Source organism: Monodon monoceros, unplaced genomic scaffold (genome assembly GCF_005190385.1).
Source record: "Monodon monoceros isolate NGI ecotype Baffin Bay Population unplaced genomic scaffold, NGI_Narwhal_1 Super_Scaffold_18, whole genome shotgun sequence".
NCBI classification, from domain to species: Eukaryota; Metazoa; Chordata; class Mammalia; order Artiodactyla; family Monodontidae; genus Monodon; species Monodon monoceros.
The window spans coordinates 154859167-154880746 of NW_021703774.1; the positions used below are offsets into that span (position 1 = coordinate 154859167).

General features: G+C 51.5%; 1 protein-coding gene and 1 pseudogene across 8 annotated transcripts in view; both read right to left on the reverse strand.

Moving 5' to 3' along the window:
• Positions 1–2035: 2035 nt before the first annotated feature.
• The window catches only part of ZNF362 (zinc finger protein 362), a 37762-nt gene continuing 18217 nt past the window's right edge, over positions 2036–21580 (reverse strand). For 6 of the 8 annotated variants that reach the window (XM_029228401.1, XM_029228404.1, XM_029228402.1 and 3 more), the window contains 7 exons: positions 21089–21152; positions 20699–20945; positions 17001–17322; positions 16050–16274; positions 7132–7210; positions 6857–7015; positions 2036–3839 (listed from right to left, as the gene is read on the reverse strand). In XM_029228401.1, the coding sequence (XP_029084234.1) occupies positions 3723–3839; positions 6857–7015; positions 7132–7210; positions 16050–16274; positions 17001–17322; positions 20699–20945; positions 21089–21152 (1213 nt within the window). In that variant the 3' untranslated portion in view covers positions 2036–3722. The other 2 variants (XM_029228406.1, XM_029228403.1) reach the window with 2 other exon arrangements.
• On the reverse strand, positions 2310–3124 carry LOC114898599 (annotated as a pseudogene).

Consider the following 21580-nt stretch of genomic DNA (forward strand, 5'->3'; position numbering starts at 1 on the left):
TTTCACATAGTAACAGTTTTTACAAACACTTCCAGTTGTTGATAATGTAAGAGATATCTCCCCTCTCCGAAGCAGTTCCAAGGTCCCAGTGTCTCCTGCCTAAACTAGATTAGCAGAACCCAGCAGACCCTTTGGACTCTGGGTTAGAGCTAAGAACAGGCTAGGTGTGCCTAAGAACAGGTTATTGCTTGATGGCTATAGGCTGACATCCCTTCCTCTGGTGGGAGACTGTCCTCCACCTTACACTGCCTGCATCATTCACCAAGGGCCACACACACTGAGCCCTGGGCCAGCAGAGACCTGAGCTCAGGCCAGTAAGATCTGGATGGAAATCTGCTCCTCTTCTGACTCTGTGCGTGGCTGTGGACTAGTTCCTTACCCTTGCTGAGTCTCAGTTTTCTCATATGTAAAGTGGGGATGCCAATCACCCTCCTTGCAGGGGTTGTGATGCTGCAGAAAAAGTTCGTGGAGAGCAAAGGAGTCGCCAAAGGACAGCCATTTCCTGTTTTAAAGAGGAAGTGATGGCGCGAGTCAGGGGTTTCCAGGTGCTGGGCCGGGGGAGCCTCATGCTGTGGGTGGAGACCTTCCTGAGGAGGGGGAGGGGTAAACAGCAGAACAGAGTTGAGGACCTCCTTTGTCTTGCCCAGAGGCCCAGGGTGGGGGTGGGGCAGGCTCAGGTGTAGAGAGGCTCAGGGCAGCAGCAGGAAAAACAGGGGATAAGCTCCTTCTGCCGCTGCTTCCATCAGTGTCCCTGTTAATCAACAGTATCCTCAGCACCCACGCTGGGACCCTCAGGGACCGGGTAAGCTCCTGAGAGCTTCCAGGTGAGCCGGTGAAAATCAGACTCCCAGTCTCCCGAGTGTCACTGCTACATGAAAAATCTTCACCTGTCCAGCCATCCCACCTACCATGCCAGCTCGGGTGTCACCCCCCAAAATTCCCAAACATCACCAGCTGTCTAGTCAGGGTTCCTTGATCATAAAGGACATAGATCCATCAGGGCTACATCAAATAATAACAATTACATTTATTGGGTACTTACTATGTACCACGTACAGTTCTAAGCCTTAGATATCTATTGGTTCATTTAATCCTCATATGCACCCTATCAACTGGTTACTATTATTTCCCTCATTTTACCTATGAGAAAATCGGGCACAGAGAGGTTAATTAACTTACCCGATGTCACACGGTAACTTATAAATAAATTCACTGATGTGAGAACAAGCAGGAAATTAGAGTGGGCCAGAAGATGGAGACAAAAGTCAGGAGCTAAGGTTGCCACTGGCTGGCCCTCAGTCTCCTCTGTCCGTCTCCGCTTCTCTCTGCCTCCTTTGTCCTTCTGCTTGTGTCTGGCCCAACACAGCACCCCGTGCACCCCCCACACACACACACACAGGATTTTCCCGTTCAGGCGCCCACCATCGCCTAACTTGTTCCTAACTCACTGAATGAGGAATCTGATTGGAGAGCCAGCCAGTGGTGTTGTGGTAAACGTTTAGCAACTGACTCTGAGGAAAACGAAAGATCAACCCTAACGAGGGTTATACTGGCTTATGTAACAGGACGGTGCTGGGGTCAGGACAGCTTCAGGGCTCGATGATGTCTCCGGCTCTCCACCTGGCTTTGTTCAGACTCAGCTTCATCCTCGGGCTCCTGCAGCAGCAGCAGCTCCAGCCTCATAGCCTCCAGCTAGTCCAGTGATCGAGGAGACCAAGAAGTCCCCTGCACACACATCTTCCCCAAGGGGGTCACTGTTTTGATTGCCTAGGACGGAGATGCAGGAACTCCCCCAGAGTTTATCAAGGCTGGCCCTGTGCTAGCCGCCTCGTGGGAGAGAAAGTGACTCAGCCATGAGCCACCATTGGGAACTCACTCCTCTGAGCCCTCATGGTCCTTGGCTGCGAATGATGGACGCAGGAAGGGGCATTTCCCTTCTTCCCCGAGTCTTGGGGGGGGCGGGGGAGGGGAGAGGAGCAGTGGAAAGGTGCCCCCCAGCCCCACCCTCGCACAGAGCACGCCACACACCGCCACCACCCGGCTGCAGGTACAGTTTATTCTTCACAACAGAGAAATACAAAGAGCAGAGGGTTTGGAATTCCTTTGTTTCTTGCCCCCTTTAGTGTCTTCCCCCACGTTTGACTTTTTTTGCTCCCCACCCCTTTCCTTCAATATAACGCACACTTCGTTCCTGAAGCCTTGAGGGGCACCTGCCCTCACCTCCCTGCCACCACGATGCAGACTGAGAAGCCAACAGACTGTTTTCTCTTTTTTAATAAGGTAACTAGTTCTAAATATGGTGGCCTGGAGGTCCCATAGAAAAAAGCAAAGGAGTGTTAACAGTATGTATAACAGCATATTTACAGGGTAGTAACATGCGGACAAAAAGCTACAATACTGAGTATCAGACGAAGCCAGTCAAACAAAGGGGTGGGGGCGGGGCAGAGAACCCCGTGGGAAAAGAAACCCCAGGAGACGTTAAACTGGTAAATCAATGGCGAGTTAAGGCTTAAAAAGTGTATAAAAATAACACAGTTAATATTCAAAACGGAACTCCAGATACAGAATATATAGATGAGTTTCTGTCTAGTTTTCTTTTTTTTTTTCCCCAGGGGATGTAGGGGGGGCTTCTCCGGGCTCTGTACATGGTTCCTATATACACGGACACGCATGGCTTTCAGATTGGGGTGTGTCTGTGGGAGCTGAGGGCAGGGTCTGCTCCCGGGACCCTCCTCCCCGAGGATCCCTTCCCTGCCCAGGGGCTTAGGGCCTGGGCTGGGGATTCCCCTCCATGGCAGGGAAGACAAGTAACCCCTCCTTGGGCACTGCCCCATCTGGAGGAAATTCTGGAGAGGGGGGTCCTTGCCCCAGGCCCACTCCCTCCCCCTGCCCACAGTCTGGGATGGTGGGAGAGGTAGCCAATAGGTTTCTTGGCCAGCACCGAGGTAGACTGGGGTGGTCTTCAGGGCAGCAGGGGTGCCAGGTCTTACCCAGCCCACCCCACCCCGTTTCCCTGGGCCTGCACCCAGCCCAGCCAACACTGCACCCTTTGGTCCTGTGGACCTCCTGGCCCCTCTCATTTCGTCTCCTGAAGACTGGGTAGCCCTGGTAGCTGCCACATCCCTCTGCTCAGTGATGCCCAGGGCGCAGCTCTGGAGGCTCGAGCTGGCACCCAGGGGCAAGCGGCTCACTCCAGCTGCCTCCTGCCCCTCCCACCTGGGGGCCCCCTTTGCAGTCCAGAAACCCAGGCTTGAGCCTTCCCCTCAAGACCTGAGGCCGTGGCAAGATAAGGTCCCACGCTGCCCTCTGGTTCTCTGTGTCCATCTGTCCGGTTCTTTTAATTTCTCGGTCTTAGCAGCACCAACTTCTTGGCCAATAAATATCTTTTTTGTTATTTCCAAAACAAACTTAAAAAAAAAAAAAAAAAAAAGAACAGTGAAGCAAGTGAAGGGTGGGGAACAAAAGGAAAACCCAGCAGAGAGGTTCAAAGTGCTCTGAGATCGTCTTTGGATGCCACCAGAACAGTCCAGAATCTTGCAGTTGGCCTGGCCGCCCCCGGAGCTGGACCGGGCAGGGCTTCTGCGGCCCAGGCTTTCTGGAAGGTCAGGAAGGTCGTGAGAGAGCTCGGCTGTTCCTGGAGGGCCCCTGGAGGGAGTCGGGGCCTGGTGCTGCCTGGGTCTGTGTCTGCCAGTGGGCAGGGCGGGGCGGCGCCTTGCGTCGGCTCAGATGAGGGAAATTCGCACCGGGATGCCGGGGGACTCCGTCCTCTGGGGCGAGTGATGGCTCACCAGGTGCTCCACCACCGTGTGTTTGGACATGTGCTTCATCAGGTAGGTCTCCTGTGGGCGGGGTGAGATTCAGAGCTTACAACCAACTGCTGGCAAGGGGTGCAGGGGGAGCTGCAGTTCCCACAAGCGGCCACTGGAGGGCTCCTTGGTAGGTGGGCCGGCTAGTGATGGATAGCCACAGCTTTGGGGGTTCAGACGGGCATCAGCATTGGTTCTAGGGATGCTGCATCTCTGCCAGCAGTGGGGGCTGGCTTATTTACCAGAGTCCGAGCCCACAGTGTGCTGACTAGAGAGCTGGCAGGCACCAGGCTCACCCCGCAGCAGTGCCCACCTAAAACTCCCTAGGGCCAGGCCAGCTGCTGTCTACCAACTGGCTGCAGTGGAGTCCTGTCCGATTGAGCACAGCTGCCCCCATATGGCTGGTTCTCCCAGTGGGGGCGAAGCAGTAGGCCTCAGCTGACCCTGGCTCTGCCATTTCTCAGCAGTGGAATGTTGGACAAGTCATCTTATCCCTCCAAGCCTCAGTTTCCTCCTCTGCAGGCAGGGATGGGGAAGGAACAACCTCAAAGGGTTGCTGTGGTGATGTGGGTAAAGCTCTTAGCATGCAGTAGGGTTGAGGGGACCACTGCTTCCCTAGTCTCTACATTTCGTTCTAGGTGGTGATGGGAGCCCCGGCCTCTGCACCCCCATGCTCCATCCTCCTTTGGGAAGAAGTGGGGCCTGATCTGATTGGTGACTTTGGGAAGCTTAAACTGGGCATGCTCACCTCACCCCGTGAGCACTGCCACAGACTCTGCTAAGTCTGACCTGAGGCACCCAAGACTGGGTAGGCGAGGTGACCCAAGGCTCACCTGCAGGCCCACAGGCTTTCACACTAAGGTGGTGCTCTGGTTCCCACCTGTCACTCCTTGGCCTCATACCTCAGCTTGCTCAGAATCCGGCAGAGGAAGCCCTCAAACGTGGTGGCAAAGCGCTATCAAACAACAGCGAAGGGCAGCAATCAGCAAAATCCAAACTAGGAAACTATTCTTCAATGAGTAAGTTGCAAAGAAAAAAAAGGGAGTGGTGTTGAGGTGGGGTGGAGGACCAATAGTTTAAAGATATATTGACCCAGTGCAATGTAAGAATTTTATTTGGATCTTGATTAAAAAATAAAATTTCTAAGTAAATAAAATTATAAATTATGGCATCCATGAGACAAATGAAAATGTGAATACCACCTCGGTATTTGACGATATTAAGGACTACGGTGAATCATTTTAAGGTATTATAAAGGTACTGTGGCTAAGTTCAAAAAAGCAGTCTTTATGTTTAAAGACACAAAGTGAAAATTTTTCAGATGGAACAATGTGATGTCAATTTTACCTCAAAAAACAGGGATATGGATGAGGCAGGATACACTGATGCCAGGCTCTGGGGGCTGATGGGAACACGAGGGTTCACTATTCTAAAATGTTTCTTTTATGTATTAAAGTAGTTTAAAAGTCAATCCATTAATATTTTTTTTTAAAAAAGGTAATTATTCTTGTTCTGTGGGGCCTCAAGCCAGGTGAGATGTGACAGCCCCTTCCCCCCAGAGTTCAGATCCCCTCTAAGAACCATGGCTGTGACCGCTGGCGGCCCCTCCTCTAAGAGGGGACGCATATAGGAAGGTGCAATTCATGCGCCCCTCTCTAGCCAAAGTGAACTTTCAGAACTACCCTCCTGGACAGTCCCCTCCCCATGGTCCCCACTCCACCAGGAAAAACGTCCAGGCTCCCTAACGGGGACCGACAGCCTCGTGTGACCTAATTTTCCTTCAGTTCCCGGAACACACCGCGACTGTTCCACGTCGGGGGTGTTTGCATTCCCTGTTCCCCTGCATGGGAAGTCCTTCCCGCTCCACTCGTCCTCACCTGGCCAATTACCTTCAAGGCTTCCTCTAAATGTTACTTCCTCATACACCTATCCCAACCCATCTCCCTTCCCCAACTCCATTTTGTCCTCCCTGCAGCTGCCTTTCAAAACATACGTTTCCCTTTTTTCCTTTACAGCAGTGGTTCTCAATCAGAGGCAATTCCCCCCCCGCCCCAGCCCAGGGACATTTGGCAAAGTCTGGAGGCATTTTCAGGGAGGGGTTGCTAGTGGGTAGAGGCCAAGGATGTTGCTAAACATCCTATAACGCACAGGACAGCACCCCCTCGGCAAAGATGTCAACATGGACTGAGGTTGAGAAAGCCTGCTTAGAGCAGTTACCACGATTTGTCATTACATATCCACTTGTGTGGTTACTTGTTTAATGTCTGTCTCCAGCAGTGGACTCTAACCTGCCTGGGGGCAAAGAATATGTCTGTTTGATTCATCCTGATTCCCAAGTGCCTGGCACAAGTGTTCAGCAAACACTGGGTGAATAAATCATTGTGTTAGCTAAGGTCTGTCAGGCGCTGACTCTGCCCAGCCAACAGCCCTAAAAGTTAAGAACTATTACCTCTTCCATTTTACAGATGAGGAAACTGAGGCTTGGGGATCAGTCTGGGTACACGTGGGGGTCTGTTAACCAGAATATTTGGACACACATAGCCAGAAGGACACACAAAAGTGACTCACTTGGACTCCCTCTCTTGGGTGTGAAAGGCCCTTGTTTAGGAAAATTCCCATCCAGGGATGGAGGACTGGCACCTTTCTGGCCCTGTGTGGGCCTTTCCTGGGAAATGACGGTGGCTCTGGGCCAGGTCACTGTGCCACCTTGTGGGCATGACGGGCGTTGCAGCTTCCCCAGTGGGGAAAGGTCCTTCTCCCTCCCTGGCTCTGGGGAGCAGGTTGCCAGAGCCTTCCCGCCCACCACCCCACACTGCCTGGAAGAAACCACGTCTCCAGAAGCCAGGCGAAAGGCTGCCTGGGGAGAGCTCGGCCTGAGGCAGCCGAAAACAGAAGTGGAAAGCAGAAGCCCTGGCTCTGCCACTCACTGTGATCTTGGGAAGTCACTGCCCTTCTCTCAGCCTCAGTTTCCTCATCTGGAAAATGGGAGCGTCAGTACAGGTCTGAGGAGGCCGGGGAGAGGGAGAGGCTCCCGGGGGCCCCGCACTCACCGAGGTGTAGGCCCGCCCGCACATGCTGCAGCAGTAGGCCTTGGCATGCTTGATGGCATGGGCCGAGAGGTGGATCTGCAGGGAGGCGGAGTCCGAGTAGGCCCGGTAGCAGTTGGGACACTTGTAGGGCTTGTCCTTGTTGTGCTGGCGCTGGTGAGACTGCGGGGAGCACAGCAGGGGTCGGGAGCTGGCTGGACTCCCCCAGCCCCACCCCCTCCTTAGGCTCCCCTGGGGAGGAGGGGCTGTGCACCTTGCCGAGGCAGGCCGGCACTCACCTGGAGGTTGGAGAGCTGAGTGAAAGCCTTTTCGCAGCCAGGATGTGGGCACTTGTAGGGTCTGTCGCCTGTGTGGATTCTGCAACAGGCAGCCCAGTGAGGTGGCATCCCTGACAGGTCCCCCAGGCCAGCTCCAGCCCCCAAGCCCTCGGCTAGCCTGCACACCCCTCTGGCCCCCAAGCCTCCCAGGCTCCCCGCTCCACACACTCTCCCCAGAGTGAGCCCCAGGCAAGAGCTGGGTCTTCAAAGGCTACCCGCGTCCTTTCTTCTCTGGCCTCCCACAGCCATTCTGTGACCAGAGCCTCCACGCTCCCCACAGGGCCCCGCTGAACCCGGCCCTCCACCAGCACCCACTCAGACAGCCCGCCCAGGCCCCCGGCTAATCATGGCAGTCTTGCTTTGACGGCATTCTGCCCCTCTTCTAAAACAGCCACCTGCAGACCACCCACTGAAAAGGGCAGATTCACAGCTTTGCCAGGACCTTCGCTGCCCACCCTGCCTCTTTCTCTCAGGAGACATCACCCTCTAATTGGCCCCCCATTTCTATTTCCTGCCTCTTCCCCACATGGCTACCTGGTCACCCCAGCTACTGAGAGAATGCAGGACAGGGTGGCCCTGAAAGTCAGCCTCTGTGTCCTTCCTGTGAGCCCCTTTTTGTCCTCACACTGGCTCTACCATTTACTAGCTGGGTGACCTTGGTCAAATCACTGAGCCTCGGTTTCCTTATCTGCAAAATGGGTATAAAAATACAGTCCCTACTTCATTGGGCTTTGTGAAGATTCCATTAGATAATATGTGGAAGGGGCTTAGCCAAGTACTGGCACAGAGTCAGGGCTCCATCACCACTTGCCAGTATTACTATTATTCATTCATTTAACAATTGTTATATCAGGCACCCGTGTGCCAGGCACCACCCTGGGTGCTTGGAACATATCTGTGAACAAAACAGAAAAAACCCACTGCCTTGTGGAAACAATGAGCATGAAATAAGTAAGTAAAGTGCGTGTAGAAGGTAATAAGTGCTGTGAGAAGAAGCAGAGCAGGTGAGGGGGGTCGTGAGTGCACGGGGAGGGTACAAGGTTAAATAGGGTGGTCGGGGTCCTCACTGAGAAGGAGACTTGGGAGCAGTGACTTGCAGGCTGATGGCCGGGCTTTCTGCTGGCTGTTGCGGCTTGTGCTGGTCCAGCGGCCAGATGAGGATGGAGGAGGACCGGGATGGGGTGTGGAAACGGGGCTGGGGAGCGAGGCGCACACACCGGGACGGGAGGCCCTCCCTGCTCTCCTGGGCTTGTCTTCAGTCACCTGCTCTGGCAAACCCTGTGCCAAGCAGGTAGGTAATGAAATGCAGACTGGACCTGAACCTCTTTTGCCTAAGCTGCCGATCAGCATTAGGTGGAGGGAGAATCCAGCTCTGACCACCCGGTCTGGCTCCTTCCCTAAAGCCACAGCCCGCCCTGGGTTTGCTCCGCCCATCAACAGACTCGTCAGACAAACTAAGGTCCCCCAGGCCAGGCCCCATGCTGGCCAGGCTGGAATAAAGAACACTCCCTGCCGTCAGTAAGCCCACGACCCTGACTGCCCACTGTGAACAGTGACAGTCTGAATTCCCTAGTGTGCCATTCGAAGCCCTTCACGTGTGGTTCGGCCTCACCTCCCTGCTCCTGCACCCTGCGTCCTGGTCAGAGGACCATTTCTCATCTGGCAACCACGGCTGACTGATGCTTCTGCCCGCCACCCCTGTGCCCTGGCTGCATCCTCAGAGCGAGGCCGCCCCTCCTCTGTCTCCTCTACTAGACGGAGAGCGCCAAAGGCAGAGACGGCTCATCTCCGGCTGCACGGAGACAGGCCAGGTGGAAACGGGCTGGCCCAGTTCCGAGGACCCCTATTCTACCTGCACATTTGGGGGTGTCACGTGTTTGGGGACATCACCCCAGGCTACTGCACCCCATCTCTACAACAGAAGGACCTTAAGGGTCATCTGGACCGGCTCCGCCTGCCACCAGAAGCCCTCCATTTCATCCCATCCTCATTCCCCTCCAGGGCTGTGGAACTTGGTGGCAGAGGGGACCGAGGGACCCCAGAACATGTGCTGATTTTGTTTTAAATTCCACAACACCCACCCCAGAATCCTCGCCTCCCACTGCTGCCCAAGTCATCCCTCTTCCCTGCCCCAAGGCTCCAGGCCCACCACCTCCCTCCACGCCCCCCGCCCCAGCATTCCAAGTCCCTTCCTACCTTCCGTCTGGTATCCAGGCTGATCCTCTCCCAGGCACACTCTTCCCCCAGCTAATGCCTAGCTAAAACCCAGACTCCTGTTCTCAGTATAAAAGCCCCTTGATCGTGGCAGCCTTTCCTGACCCTCCAGACTAGACCTGGCCCCTGCAGCCCACCCCTGAGCAGAAGTCTGTGTGTGGGCACATATTTTGTCAATGTCTAGTCACTGTTTTCTAAGCTGCCTCCCTCCTTGAGAGCAAGATGCCCTTGGTCTCGTTCACCACCATCGTCCCAGGGCCTGGCACAGGCTCAGCAGAGAGGACTCGGTACATAGGAAGGTGAGTTCTTTCCTCCTGAAGTCAGTTACTGACAATAGTAATATGTTCCACATAATCAACAACACCCATTCCTCAAGGGTATTTCACAAGTGTTTGTTGACTGACCGATGGATGGTTCTACAGGGACATCAGGCCCTACCTCAGGACCTTGCTCCTCTGGCCTCCTCCCCAAGTGCCACAGCTGCCCAGCCTCCTTCTTGGACTCCCGGCCTCAGCCTCTCCCCTCCACCACAGCAGCAGCGCAGGGGCCTGACCTTGTCATGGTCTCCCCTACTGTCTCCCCCTTCTCCAGGACAGAATCCAAATCCATACCCCCAAGCAAGTCTCTGAGCCTTTGCTCGTGCCGTTCCTCCTGCTGGGAACACCATTCCCATCTCTCATGAGAGAGGGCTATGGACCCTTCAACCCTTGACTCCGATTATCCTCCCCAACCTCCATTACATACCTCCCCCTTTCCCGGAAGTTTTCACATCCACCAGCCTCCCGGTGCATGGTGGGAGTTCCTTTGGCCCAGAGCCAGCCTCTGACCACTGATCTGTCATTATGCATGGCAGCCAGCACTGGGCCTCAGAAGGGCTTCAGGGAGCAAAGTTTCCCCCTGATAACTGGCCCTTGAGCTCTTCACCCCTGAATTTCAAGTCAAGGCCAAGCCCTCAATCCCAACATCAGAGTCCTCTCTTTGCAGGGCATCTCCCCACTAGGCGGGCACCCAGGCCTGACTCCCACATCTGTAGTGATAGGGAGCTCCCCACCAATTCCAGGCGCAGGGAAGCTGAGCTGAAATCGGGGCCCCTGGGCTGCTCCTTCACCCCCACTGTCCCAGCCCCACCCCGGGGCCCCGAAGACTAGCCCTGCTCTCCTGCCTGGACCTCGCTCCCACCTGAGTTTCTTCTGCAGCCAACATCCCCAGCCCCCTCCCTCCTCCAAGGCAGGGCTGCTCCTCGGCGCTCTGGCTCACATCTCGCTTCTGCCTCCTCTTAGTGGTGTGGCCTTGGCCAAGCAACTGTGCCTCCCGAGCCCCAGTTTCCTCACCTCTAAAACGGGGATAATAATAAGGACTGTAAGGACTGTAACTTACTGAAAGGGAGTTCCTAAGACAGTTTCACAGTGTTAGTTTTGTTTTGTTTTGGTTTTTTTTGGCCGCACCGCACGGCTCGCGGGATCTTAATTTCCCGACCAGGGATTGAACCCGCACCCTCAGCAGTGAAAGCGCGGAGTCCTAACCGCTGGACCACCAGGGAAGTCCCCCCAGTGTTAGTTTTTAATACACTCATGTCTCTTTAAGACAAACAATTTATGAAAAACACAAAGGGGGAATTTATTCAATGTTTAAATAAAATTATCGAGGATTCATCAGTTATCATTTATCCTTTATTTTCCAGGTAATAAGTGGCACGTTATATTGAATGGCTTCAGTCCCACTGTGCTTTGTAACTAAAACGATGGTAGATACAGTGACAGTGGACCTTCCTCAAGATGGCTGCCTCTCCGTGGCACTTTTCAGATTTGTTATTTCAGATTTGTAAGGACTTTATGGACACCTCATATGTAAATACCTTACGCAGGGCTGGGCACTCAGGAGCTCTCTGACAAGGAACAGTTGTTGCTAGGATGTTATCACCATCACTATCATCGCACTTGAGAAAACCTACCCCTGTCACAGTTATCACCACACATGTACACAGCACCGCACAGCCAGGAGAAGGAAAACACAGGCAAAAACCACTGAATAAACAAACAAACCCAGGGTCACTTTGTCTAACATACGTTCCCCAAACAGGTAAAACGCTGAGCCCTTTCTTATACCTTACTAACTCCTTCATAAAACAGGGTTATCCCGACTTCGGCCTCGTGATATCTACAGATGTGTGATCTTATCCAGATGCTAACTGCACGAGACTACTGCTGTATCTCTACCGTGAACAGACTCACTACAAATTCCTGTTACTTTTCCCCTTAAATACATGTATTTATAATTTACAGGGCCGATCCTTCTGAAGTCTGGATTTCTGCAAGCACTTTGCAAGTCACCTGCTTTTCTTGTCTTGTTGCCTTCCGTTCACAGACAGAGGTCCCACCAAGATGCTCCAGAACTGCCAGCGCCGTTCAACTACATGAACCGTCACATGCTCCCAGGCACATCTGTCTCAACTCCCAGGCGGGATCCTGCTCAACCTGCTTCTAGCTCTATTTTTATTACTTGACCGGGGCTGGTTCTGTTTTGACATGACCTTCTTTTACCCCCCTTTATTATTGGCATAACGTTGAGAAGATGGATTTGATTATAAGCCCTGTCTGGTTCTCTATCAAGGGGCAAAGAACAGGAGTCTCTGTGGAATGGGAGAAAAGCAACCTGGAATCTGGTTGCTTCTTTATGTTTGGCTTTTTTTGGTTTGTTTGTCTTAAGGATTCTGGGACTTGCGGGCACTAGGGACACCAGGTTCTTTGTCACTGGGTTAGGACACGCTGGTTTAATTATATACGCCACTGCATAATGACTAATAATTTGTCTCTAAATGTTGATAGGACCCTCTTATGTTGCTTGTTTGGTTTCCAACCGCTATGAACTCAAATCACTCAAAAGAAAAAAACAGAGGGAGAAAAAAATGGTGCCCTCAGGAACAGAGAGCAATCCCTGAACAAGGAACATTCTGAGAAAACACTCTCCCCTTGGGCTTCCCTGGTGGCGCAGTGGTTAGGAATCTGCCTGCCAATGCAGGGGACATGGGTTCACGCCCTAGCCCGGGAAGATTCCACATGCCTCGCAGCAACTAAGCCTGTGCGCCACAACTACTGAGCACGCATGCCACATCTACTGAAGCCTGCATACCTAGACCCCGTGCTCCGCAACAAGAGAAGCCCCACTTGCTGCAACTAGAGAAAGCCCGCGCACAGCAACGAAGATCCAACACAGCCAAAAATAATACATAAATTAAATAAATAAATTTAAAAACACTCTCCCCTCAAGAGCCTGTTAATTTTTTCTTGCTTCTTTGGTCATGGTCTTAAATAATATTTTCAAACAAATGTCTACTTCTGAAAACACTGGGATTCTTACTAATTATTACTTGCTACTGTGTTTATTTCCTACCAGACTGATGCTCCTGTTCTGCCTGCTCTACCAACTTTGTGCTATAGCCTTTCTCAAACCCAGGCCCCACCTTCAGAATAATAAAATATCAAGGTAACTTTTACACCGAGATGTGCTTGGAGTTTCCAGCTGGCCACTGGGCAACACCAAAGATTCGCTCCCCCGCTTTATAAAAGCTCCCAGTGAGGGCATGTTTTGTATTCTCCACATCTGAATTAGCCAAACACTAGAACGAGAGCCGGCCTATGAAGTGTCTAGCATAAGAAAGTTGGCAGATCAAAAGAAAAGAAGCTCAATCTCCCTGAGTTAATTTTATGTGTGTGTATATATGTAATTACATATAATTCACATAAATATAATATAGAGTAATATCATATATAATATATAATTGCATATAATATATATATGAATACTTTTTAAGATGGATGGAAAAAACCTAACAACTTGTTTTCATGTACAGAGACTAGTACCATTAATATCCACAGAGAAATGTCTTTAAAAAGATTTTTTTTCTAGATTTAACTATGCTTTTTAGTGCCGATCATAACACATGCTTTATGAGATCAATTAAAAGACCGTGACAATGTGTCAACATCCCTGCTGCCTATAATATGCTCTGAATCTGAACAACTGATCATACATTATATCTTAATAGAGGCCTCTATTCTCCATTCTGATGCTCTTGGTTATATAATAAATGGCCCAGCGTCATTTAGTCTTCTCAACAGGTCTGGTTCCCTCCCTCACACTTGCCTCAAGGCCTGTGCTTCAGGTCAGAGATTGAGTCTTCTGAAAGAAACATCAAGAGCTGACGGCCTCAGTAGAGGGCTGTACCAGTGCACCTGGCTCTTTACACTTTGGGAAGAGACATGGGGCACAAGCTTCCAAGATGACCCATCACCATGACCAGACACTGCGCAAGGCCAAAGCAGGAAGCAAGTCTTTAGTCCAGAAGCAGACAACTTGCAGAGCGGACTAACTTCCCCAAGACTGGGGAACAGGAATTATGACCTAGGACTGCATGAAAGTGATTTAATTGTGGTTAATGTTCTATTTTCTAACAGGCATGTGAGAAAACCCCTTTTTTTTTTTTCTTTGATCGATCCCTAATCTTCAATTTAGGAGGCTATATTTGAACAAATTGGAATAGGATATTCCTTAAATGGTGTCTTGCTCCAGCTAACCCTTTAGAATTTGGGGGGGGGGGGAGCACGGCAGGAGGACTATACAGATTTAACATAGATATAAACTAATGAATTATCAAGGAAATTTTAAAATAATGGTCCTATTGAAAAAACACTATTGGCCTTGTCTACAAAACTACTCAGAACAATTGCTAAAAAATACTCAAAGTGCCTTTACTGAGACCTTTTCCTCTTTATGACCATTAGTTTCTGTAAATAGGTTCACTAAGAATCTGTCCTCCTTCCTAACAGGATATAATTGGGTAAATCAAATTTGTAACCATGACCATGCCAGAAATGTCACATTTAACGACAAATTTGATTTAATTAGGCATGATAAGCCTGATAGTAAGAAACAAGGCCTGTACTTTGTAAGTGGGAATGTAGCCTCCCCAGGCTTCCAGGAAACTGAACTGAATCTACTCCATGGCTTGTGGAATCCTTGCCTTTAAGGTTATGGGAAAAGTCATTCCTGCTAGCCCAGAAACACTGACAAACTTGGAATTCTCCAAAAAGACGGTACCCTTCCCGTTACAGGTTGTATAGGCACAACCTGACAAGAGGTGAATTGGATGGATCTTAGATAGGAACTTAGATAGATCTTAGATTAGATAATATGATAAGAAAAATTTTTTTCACACATATACAGATTAAAATTATGACCTGGGGGCTTTACGAAATCTCCTGACAGAAGTTAACTCTCAAACCCTGGGGTCGCATGCTCTAATTTTAGTAACCACACAGCCAGGAGTGCACTGTTTATTGATCAGCACCTCATTACGCACACCTATGTCCATAAAACTGGCCAAACGTCAAAACATAAATTCATGACAAAATCAGAAAATTTCTGAAACAAATCTACGTGGTCAAATCCACGCCTCAGGAGGCATGGGGACGAGAAAAGCAGACTGATGCCACCCTGCCCGCTATCCTGTCATTTGTTCCTTACTATCAAACCTACTGATCATGCCCCAAAGTCAGAGAAACAGACAAAACATCTTGCCCCCTGGGATAAAGCAAACAAAGACAATGGAGAGAAATGAATAAATAACAACACCACAAAACAAAACCTAAGGTCCCTGTGTCTAGCCTTAGTGCCCAAAATAAAGAAAACCTTGAGCGCTTTCTGTGAGTTACAGACTCCACAGCAAAAACAATTTTATCCCTGCCAGTGCTGATACTGGCAGACACACAGCCGTGCTTATAGATATGAGAACCATCATGTGAGAAAACGGCTGTGTTTCTTCCCCTCTGAAGAGATGAACTGTAATTTGATAACCTTTACTTTATTTAAATACCTATGGTATTTTTATTTGGCGAGCCAGTCTTTCTGATGTCTGTACTCCCCTGCAAAAACCTCTTTCCTTAAAGCATGTCTATCTCTGAATCCCCCGTTCATGCTTTCGACTAGACTGTACACCCTAAGAGGGCAGGAATCTGTGTCTGTTTTGTTCAGTGCTGTATCCCCAGCACCTAGGGGCGCATCTGGCATACATATTTACAATTCACCTCTTGTACATACTTGTTAAATGGATGAATCATATGCCCTGTAAAAGCCAGTTCTATTTATTCCACAAATATTAAACACATGCCTCAGTGTTTATTATGTGCCACCCACTGGGGATGTGGAAACGGAGGAGACCAAGCCCTCGCCTTCAAGAACCCTCAATATATTGGGGGTGGTGGGCAAATAACCAGGCAAGTAGTAGACAGTCTACCCCTGCTGGGATGGGGAAGCCCAGGGCCTGTGGAACCAGCTCAGGGGGGCCAGGGAGGACTTCCTGGAGGAAGCTTTACTGAGAGATGGATAGGAGAGGGCCAGAAAAACAGGATAAAGTAGGGGGAGGGTGTTTCAGGTAAAGGACACAGCACGTGCAAAGACCTTACAGGTGAGCAACAGTGGGAAGTGATGTCCACAAAGGCCATATCATAAAAGGCCTCGAATGACAAGCAAAACAGTTTGGTCTTGACCCTGAGGGCAACGGACACCTAGAGAAGGTCCTTGTCCCTCCTTGCACCAGGTCCACGCACCAGGTGCAGGTGCTGAGCTAAAACTGGCTGCATCGGGGCAGCACGAGGCTGGCCACTCACCTGGTATGCTGTTGGAGGTGGGAGAGCTGTCGGAAGGACTTATCACAGTAGGAGCAGTGGTAGGGCTTGACGCCCAGGTGGATGCGCAGGTGCTGGGCCAGGTAGGAGGCGTTGGCAAAGGATTTGGAGCAGTGCGGGCACTTGTGGGGCTTGGCCTCTGTGTGCGACTTGGAGTGGATCTGCATCTCAGACTTGGTGAAAAAGGTCAGCGGGCATACCTTACACCTGTGGGCAAGAAGCAGGTTCATACCGGGAAGATTCCCGCCCCCACCCCCAGCCCCGTGCCTGGACATCTCAGGGGAGACCTTCTACATCAGCGAGACCTTGCACCAGGGACAGAGCTCTCCTGGGAGGGTCCCGGGGGCACGGGCAGGCCCCCAGCCTGGGCACCCTCCAATCTGGAGGCCAAAGGTCCTCCCCCTGGAGACAGATGTACAGCAGGCTGGGGAGCAGGCTTACACCTCACAGGGAAGAGAGGCTAGTGACTCACGGTTCTGGGGGAGGGGCTCCAGCACTCCTGGTGAGAGGTTCTCCACCCTGGCTGTACTTTAGAATCTTCTGGGGAGCTTTCAAGAAAGTCTGACCTGGGGGCCTCTGCATGTCTCCCCCCAGCAAGTTAAATCGGAACTTCTGGGGGTGCGCCCCGGCACTGGCATTTTTGGAAAGCTCTCCAGATGATTCTAACGTTGAGCGTTCAGAACACTGCTTGAAGAGTGTAGGAAACAGACTCTCAACATCCCAGGCTGTGGTGAGGGCGGCCCCAGACAGAGACCACCTCTGAAGGGTTGTGGGCGGGGTGAGCCAGGAGACCCCGCCCCTCTGGACCGTAGCCCTCACCCTCCGCCTCTGGGGCCCCTCTTTGCAGTGCCCCACTGTTGGGCCCCTGCTGCAGCCTGAGGCACTGGCCTCTAACCCAAGCCCACCTGGATGCCCTCCCACCGAGACCCCCACCTGTACGTCTTGCCCTCCTTGGCAGTCTCGCCCGAGGCCAGGATGGGGTAGGGGACTACGAGGACAGGCGGCCCCCCTGGATTCTCCGCTTTGATCTTTTTTCGGCCGCGCTCGGACTTGGGGGGGCCAAGCAGGCCGTGGCCCTGGATTGTCTTGATGGAGTCCAGGAGGGGGGGGCTGGTGATCCCTGAGATGAGGGTGGGGGACGAGGCGATGAGGCGGCTCTGGCTGGTGGTGGTGGGTGTGGATGGGGTGCTGGTACCCGTGCCCGCACTCGACTCAGATGTGCTCACAGCCGGGGTCCGGGAGGAGAGCCCCAGACCTGCGAAGACACGGGGGTGGGGGCAGCTGCAGAGGCCGGCTCAGTCCCCACCACCCAGCTGTGTGACTCTGGCAGGTCACCAGCCTTTCTGAGCCTCCCCTTCCCTTTGTAAATTATTACTCAGGGGTACAAATGAGAACTGTGTATGTGTAAGATTCCTTAGATACCTAAGGACTAAACTGAGTCCTATTATCTGTAACGGGGGCACTTTGGAAATCATCCCCCCCCCAAAAAAAACAAAAACAAAACTGAGGCACAAAGATGTCCACTACTGTGTTATTTATAATAGCAAAAATTAGAGACAACTGAAGTATGCAATATTAGGGAAGGGCTTAATAAATTGTGATCAATCTCCTCTACTGAACATTAACTGCCCATTAAAAAGGAGATTATGTTTGTAAAAAAAGGAAAATTTTAAGCCACAGAAAAAGTTAAGTAGGAGATGGAGATGCACCAAAATGTGATATGGACGGTAGAATTAGTAATTTTAAAACAATTTTTTTGGCTTAACTGTACTTTCTGATTCTTTGACAATGAACTTTTTCCTTTTTTTAAAATTTCTGTAATAAAAGTTATTCTTTTAAAAACGAGGGGACTAGAAACATTTACAACATCAGGTAAAGTACACAAAAAGATGAAAATGATATCTACCACATGATTAAGACTATGCTTTTTTAAAAAAAGAAACCCAAAATTTGTGCACTGAAAAAGATAATATCCAGAGTTGGCAACAGTGTGTGTGTCATACATGCTGGGAGTGTACGTTTATCAACCTTAATGGAGGGTGGTTTGGCAAGAGTTTATTAAAATTTCAAATGTACAAAACTTTTGACGAAGCAATTCTAATTCTAGAAATCACCCATAGATATTTATTTGCACATGAGCACACAGATCTGCGTACTTGGACCTTCCATACAAAACTGTGATCAGACAAAACTGGACACAACCTGCTATTCTCAGCAGGGACTATGTAAAGAGATGTGGTCCATCCTCAATACGGAGAACAGGGAAGCCATGAAAACAAGATAGATGCGCAGTGACGTAGAGAGAATGCCAAAACATGCTGCCAGGTGAAAAACTAATAAACCACACACACAGTATGAACCCACCTATTTAAAAAAGCACGCATCCAAACTACATATGTATATACAGATAATGTAGGTGTGTGTGAAAGCACAGGAGTAGATCAGAGAAGAGACACACCAAAGTAAACTGTGTATAAATTGTGGTTCCCTGTGGGGAGGGAGAAGAATTTGTTGGTAAAAGGAGATATTCATACTTTATCTGCTTCCATATTATTTGAATTTTTTACCTGGTGAATTCATCCATTTTTTACATCTGTGATTAAAGGATAAAATAAAATAAATTATAGAGAAAACATATGAAAATGCTAACAACAGTAGGACAAGGGTTAATTTTTTTTCTCCTTTTAGCTTGTCTGCAATTTCTAAATTTTCTATAATGACTATGAGTTACCTTTATAATAAAAAATGCACTAAATATGTTTACGATAGAATGGTGAGTAGGAAAAGAAAGTTCAAGTCATGGGTACAGCCCTACCACAAGCTCATCAGAACACGCCCAAATATTAAAAAACAAAACAAAAAAGAAGGAAAAGGAAGGAAATGGACTAAAAGGCTCTCTAAGCTGCTGGGTTATGAGCTGGGGATTATGAGTGATTTTCTTTTTTCTTAGTTTCTTTTTCCAAATTTCCTTTAATATGCTTATATTACTTTTTAAATATTACTTTTATAATGAAAAAATAAATTTAATAAGGTCATAATAAGGAGGGAATGTGCAGAGGGTGGCTGCGGCCTGGGGGGAGGCTGACGGGGCCCCATGGCTCTTGGGCATCTCCGAGAGGTAGGAGGGAGAGGGGAAGAGAGGCACAGGCATCTGGCTGGCGGCGGGGCCAGCCAGAGAAGGAACAACAGCCCAGATACAGTGGCCACTGGGGAAAGCCTGTCCACCAGGCTCTGAGGTGGGCACCAGGCAGCCCAGCCTCGTGACACATGTCCCCCCAGCACCCAGCCTCAATCTATCCAAGACTGGGCTCACATCTTTCCCCCACCCCGCTCCCCCTCCTACGACTCCATCTCACTGGCAGTGACTGGGAGTCTCCCTTGCCCCCTCCCACTCTTCACCCCTACACCCAGCCCAGCACCAAGCCCTGTCCACTCTCCCTCCTCAATATACCTCACATCTGTCCCCTTCTCTCCATCCCTCTGCGGCTGCCTTGTCCAGGACACCACCCTCTCCTGCAGCTCTCCCTGCCACCGAGCCAGTCTCCACCTTATAGCCAGCCCCAGCTTTCTCACCCAAATCTGAGCATTTCCCTTGCCTACTTAAAAACCTTCCACGCTCCCACTGCCTGAGGGTGAAATCCAAGCTGCACAGGTGGCCCCCAGGGCCCTTCCCAGTCTGGTGCCTGCTTCTTTTCCAGCCTCAGCAGAACCGGTAGAGCAAAAGGGTTCACACATGGGCTCTGGAACCACATTGCCTGCCTCTGCCTCTTACTGGCTGTGAAACTGGGCCTCAGTTTGCTCATCTGTTCAATGGAAACGTTAGGGTGAACCACATGCAACTCTTTCTTTAAGTCAACCTAACAGCAGCCACCTCACAGAACGGCTGCGAGTAATAACATGAATACTGGTGAACATATACAGGTGCTCACCTGGAGTTAACTGCCATATTATGATTGTTTTTTTTTTTTGATGGTACGCGGGCCTCTCACTGTTGTGGTCCCTCCCGTTGCGGAGCACAGGCTCCGGACGCACAGGCTCAGCAGCCATGGCTCACAGGCCCAGCCGCTCCACGGCATGTGGGATCATTCCTGGACCGGGGCATGAACCCGTGTCCCCTGCATTGGCAGGCGGACTCTCAACCACTGCGCCACCAGGGAAGCCCGGCATATTATGATTGTTATCATCATCTTTTGATCTTCCCTACCCGGACACTGTCCTACTCTTGCTTTCTACTCGCTCTGCACATGTTATTTCCTCCTCCTGCTCCATTTCCCTAGTCAACCACCAACCCTTCCTTGCATAGGGACTCCTCCAAGGAAGTCTTCCCTCACCCCTCACCCCTCACCCCCCAAGTCTGGTTAGGGCTCTCCTCTGGATTCCTGAAATAGCTACGTGGATTTGGCTTCCTTGGTGATCCCCCGACGGGCAGTGACCCAACCTCGTCCCATCCAGGTGGCTTAGCTGGGCGCTACGTCAGGGTACAGGATGGAAGGAAGTCTGGAAGCTCCACCCCCGCCCCAGGCCCTGCCGGCCCGCCCCGCCCCGCCCAGCCGCAGGGTATCCTGGCCACGCCCCTCCCAGGTAGTCTCCGCCCAGCCCTCACCAGCACCCCCGACCCGGCCCCGCGGTACCTGTGACCGTGCTGGTGGCCGGCCGCGCGTGCAGCGCCACGTCAGGCTGCGGCACGGCCTGCGGGTGCAGCCCCGGCACCTGCTGCAGCTTGGGCAGCGACATGACGGCCTGGCTGCTGTCGGCCGGCGCCGGCGGCACGAGGAGCGGCTGCTGCGACGAGGCCGACGTGGGCGGCAGGTGAGGCGGCCGGATCTTCTCCGCCATCAGCTGCTCCTTGATCTTGTTAATCAGGACCAGGTTGTCCAGCTGCGGGCGGGAGAGGAGAGGTACTGAGGGGGCTTGGGCCGCCGGGCCAGCCGCGAACCCCTCACCCCGCAGCCAAAGCCCGGGGCAAATCAAAGCAGCTCCGAGAGGGGGAGGGTGGCGGGAGGGGCGACGCTCCGTCTTACCTGGCTGGGCATGGTTGGAGGAGGGGGCCAGAAGTAGGGGTTGTTAAATCGAGGCTCGGCCATCCTGCGGGGAGAGAGCGACTGTCACAGGGAAGAGGGCCCTCCCCACCGGCCAGGGGCGAGCCCCCATCAGCTACACCCACTCAAGTCTGGGCCAGTATCTGGGATCCCTGCCCCCGTGGGACCCTCACCCCGCAGCGGAGCAGGCCTCCTACCAGGCCCAGAGAACCACATCTCCAGGCTGAAAAGTCTGGAATTCAGGTGTCCCACGGTGGGCCCCAGAGAGCAAAGGTCATATCCAAAACAGAGTACTCCCAGCTCCCCCCACCCGCCCGCCCCCCCATCCCACCCAGCTCCCATCACCGTGATGCCCGCAAACCAATCCCTATTCCCCCGCCCCCCAAGGGCCCTGGGCTGCAGAGCCAACCCTATGGATTCCACACAGAAGCCTGCTGTCCAGAGACAAACTGAGAGGTCCTAGGGCAACTCTGT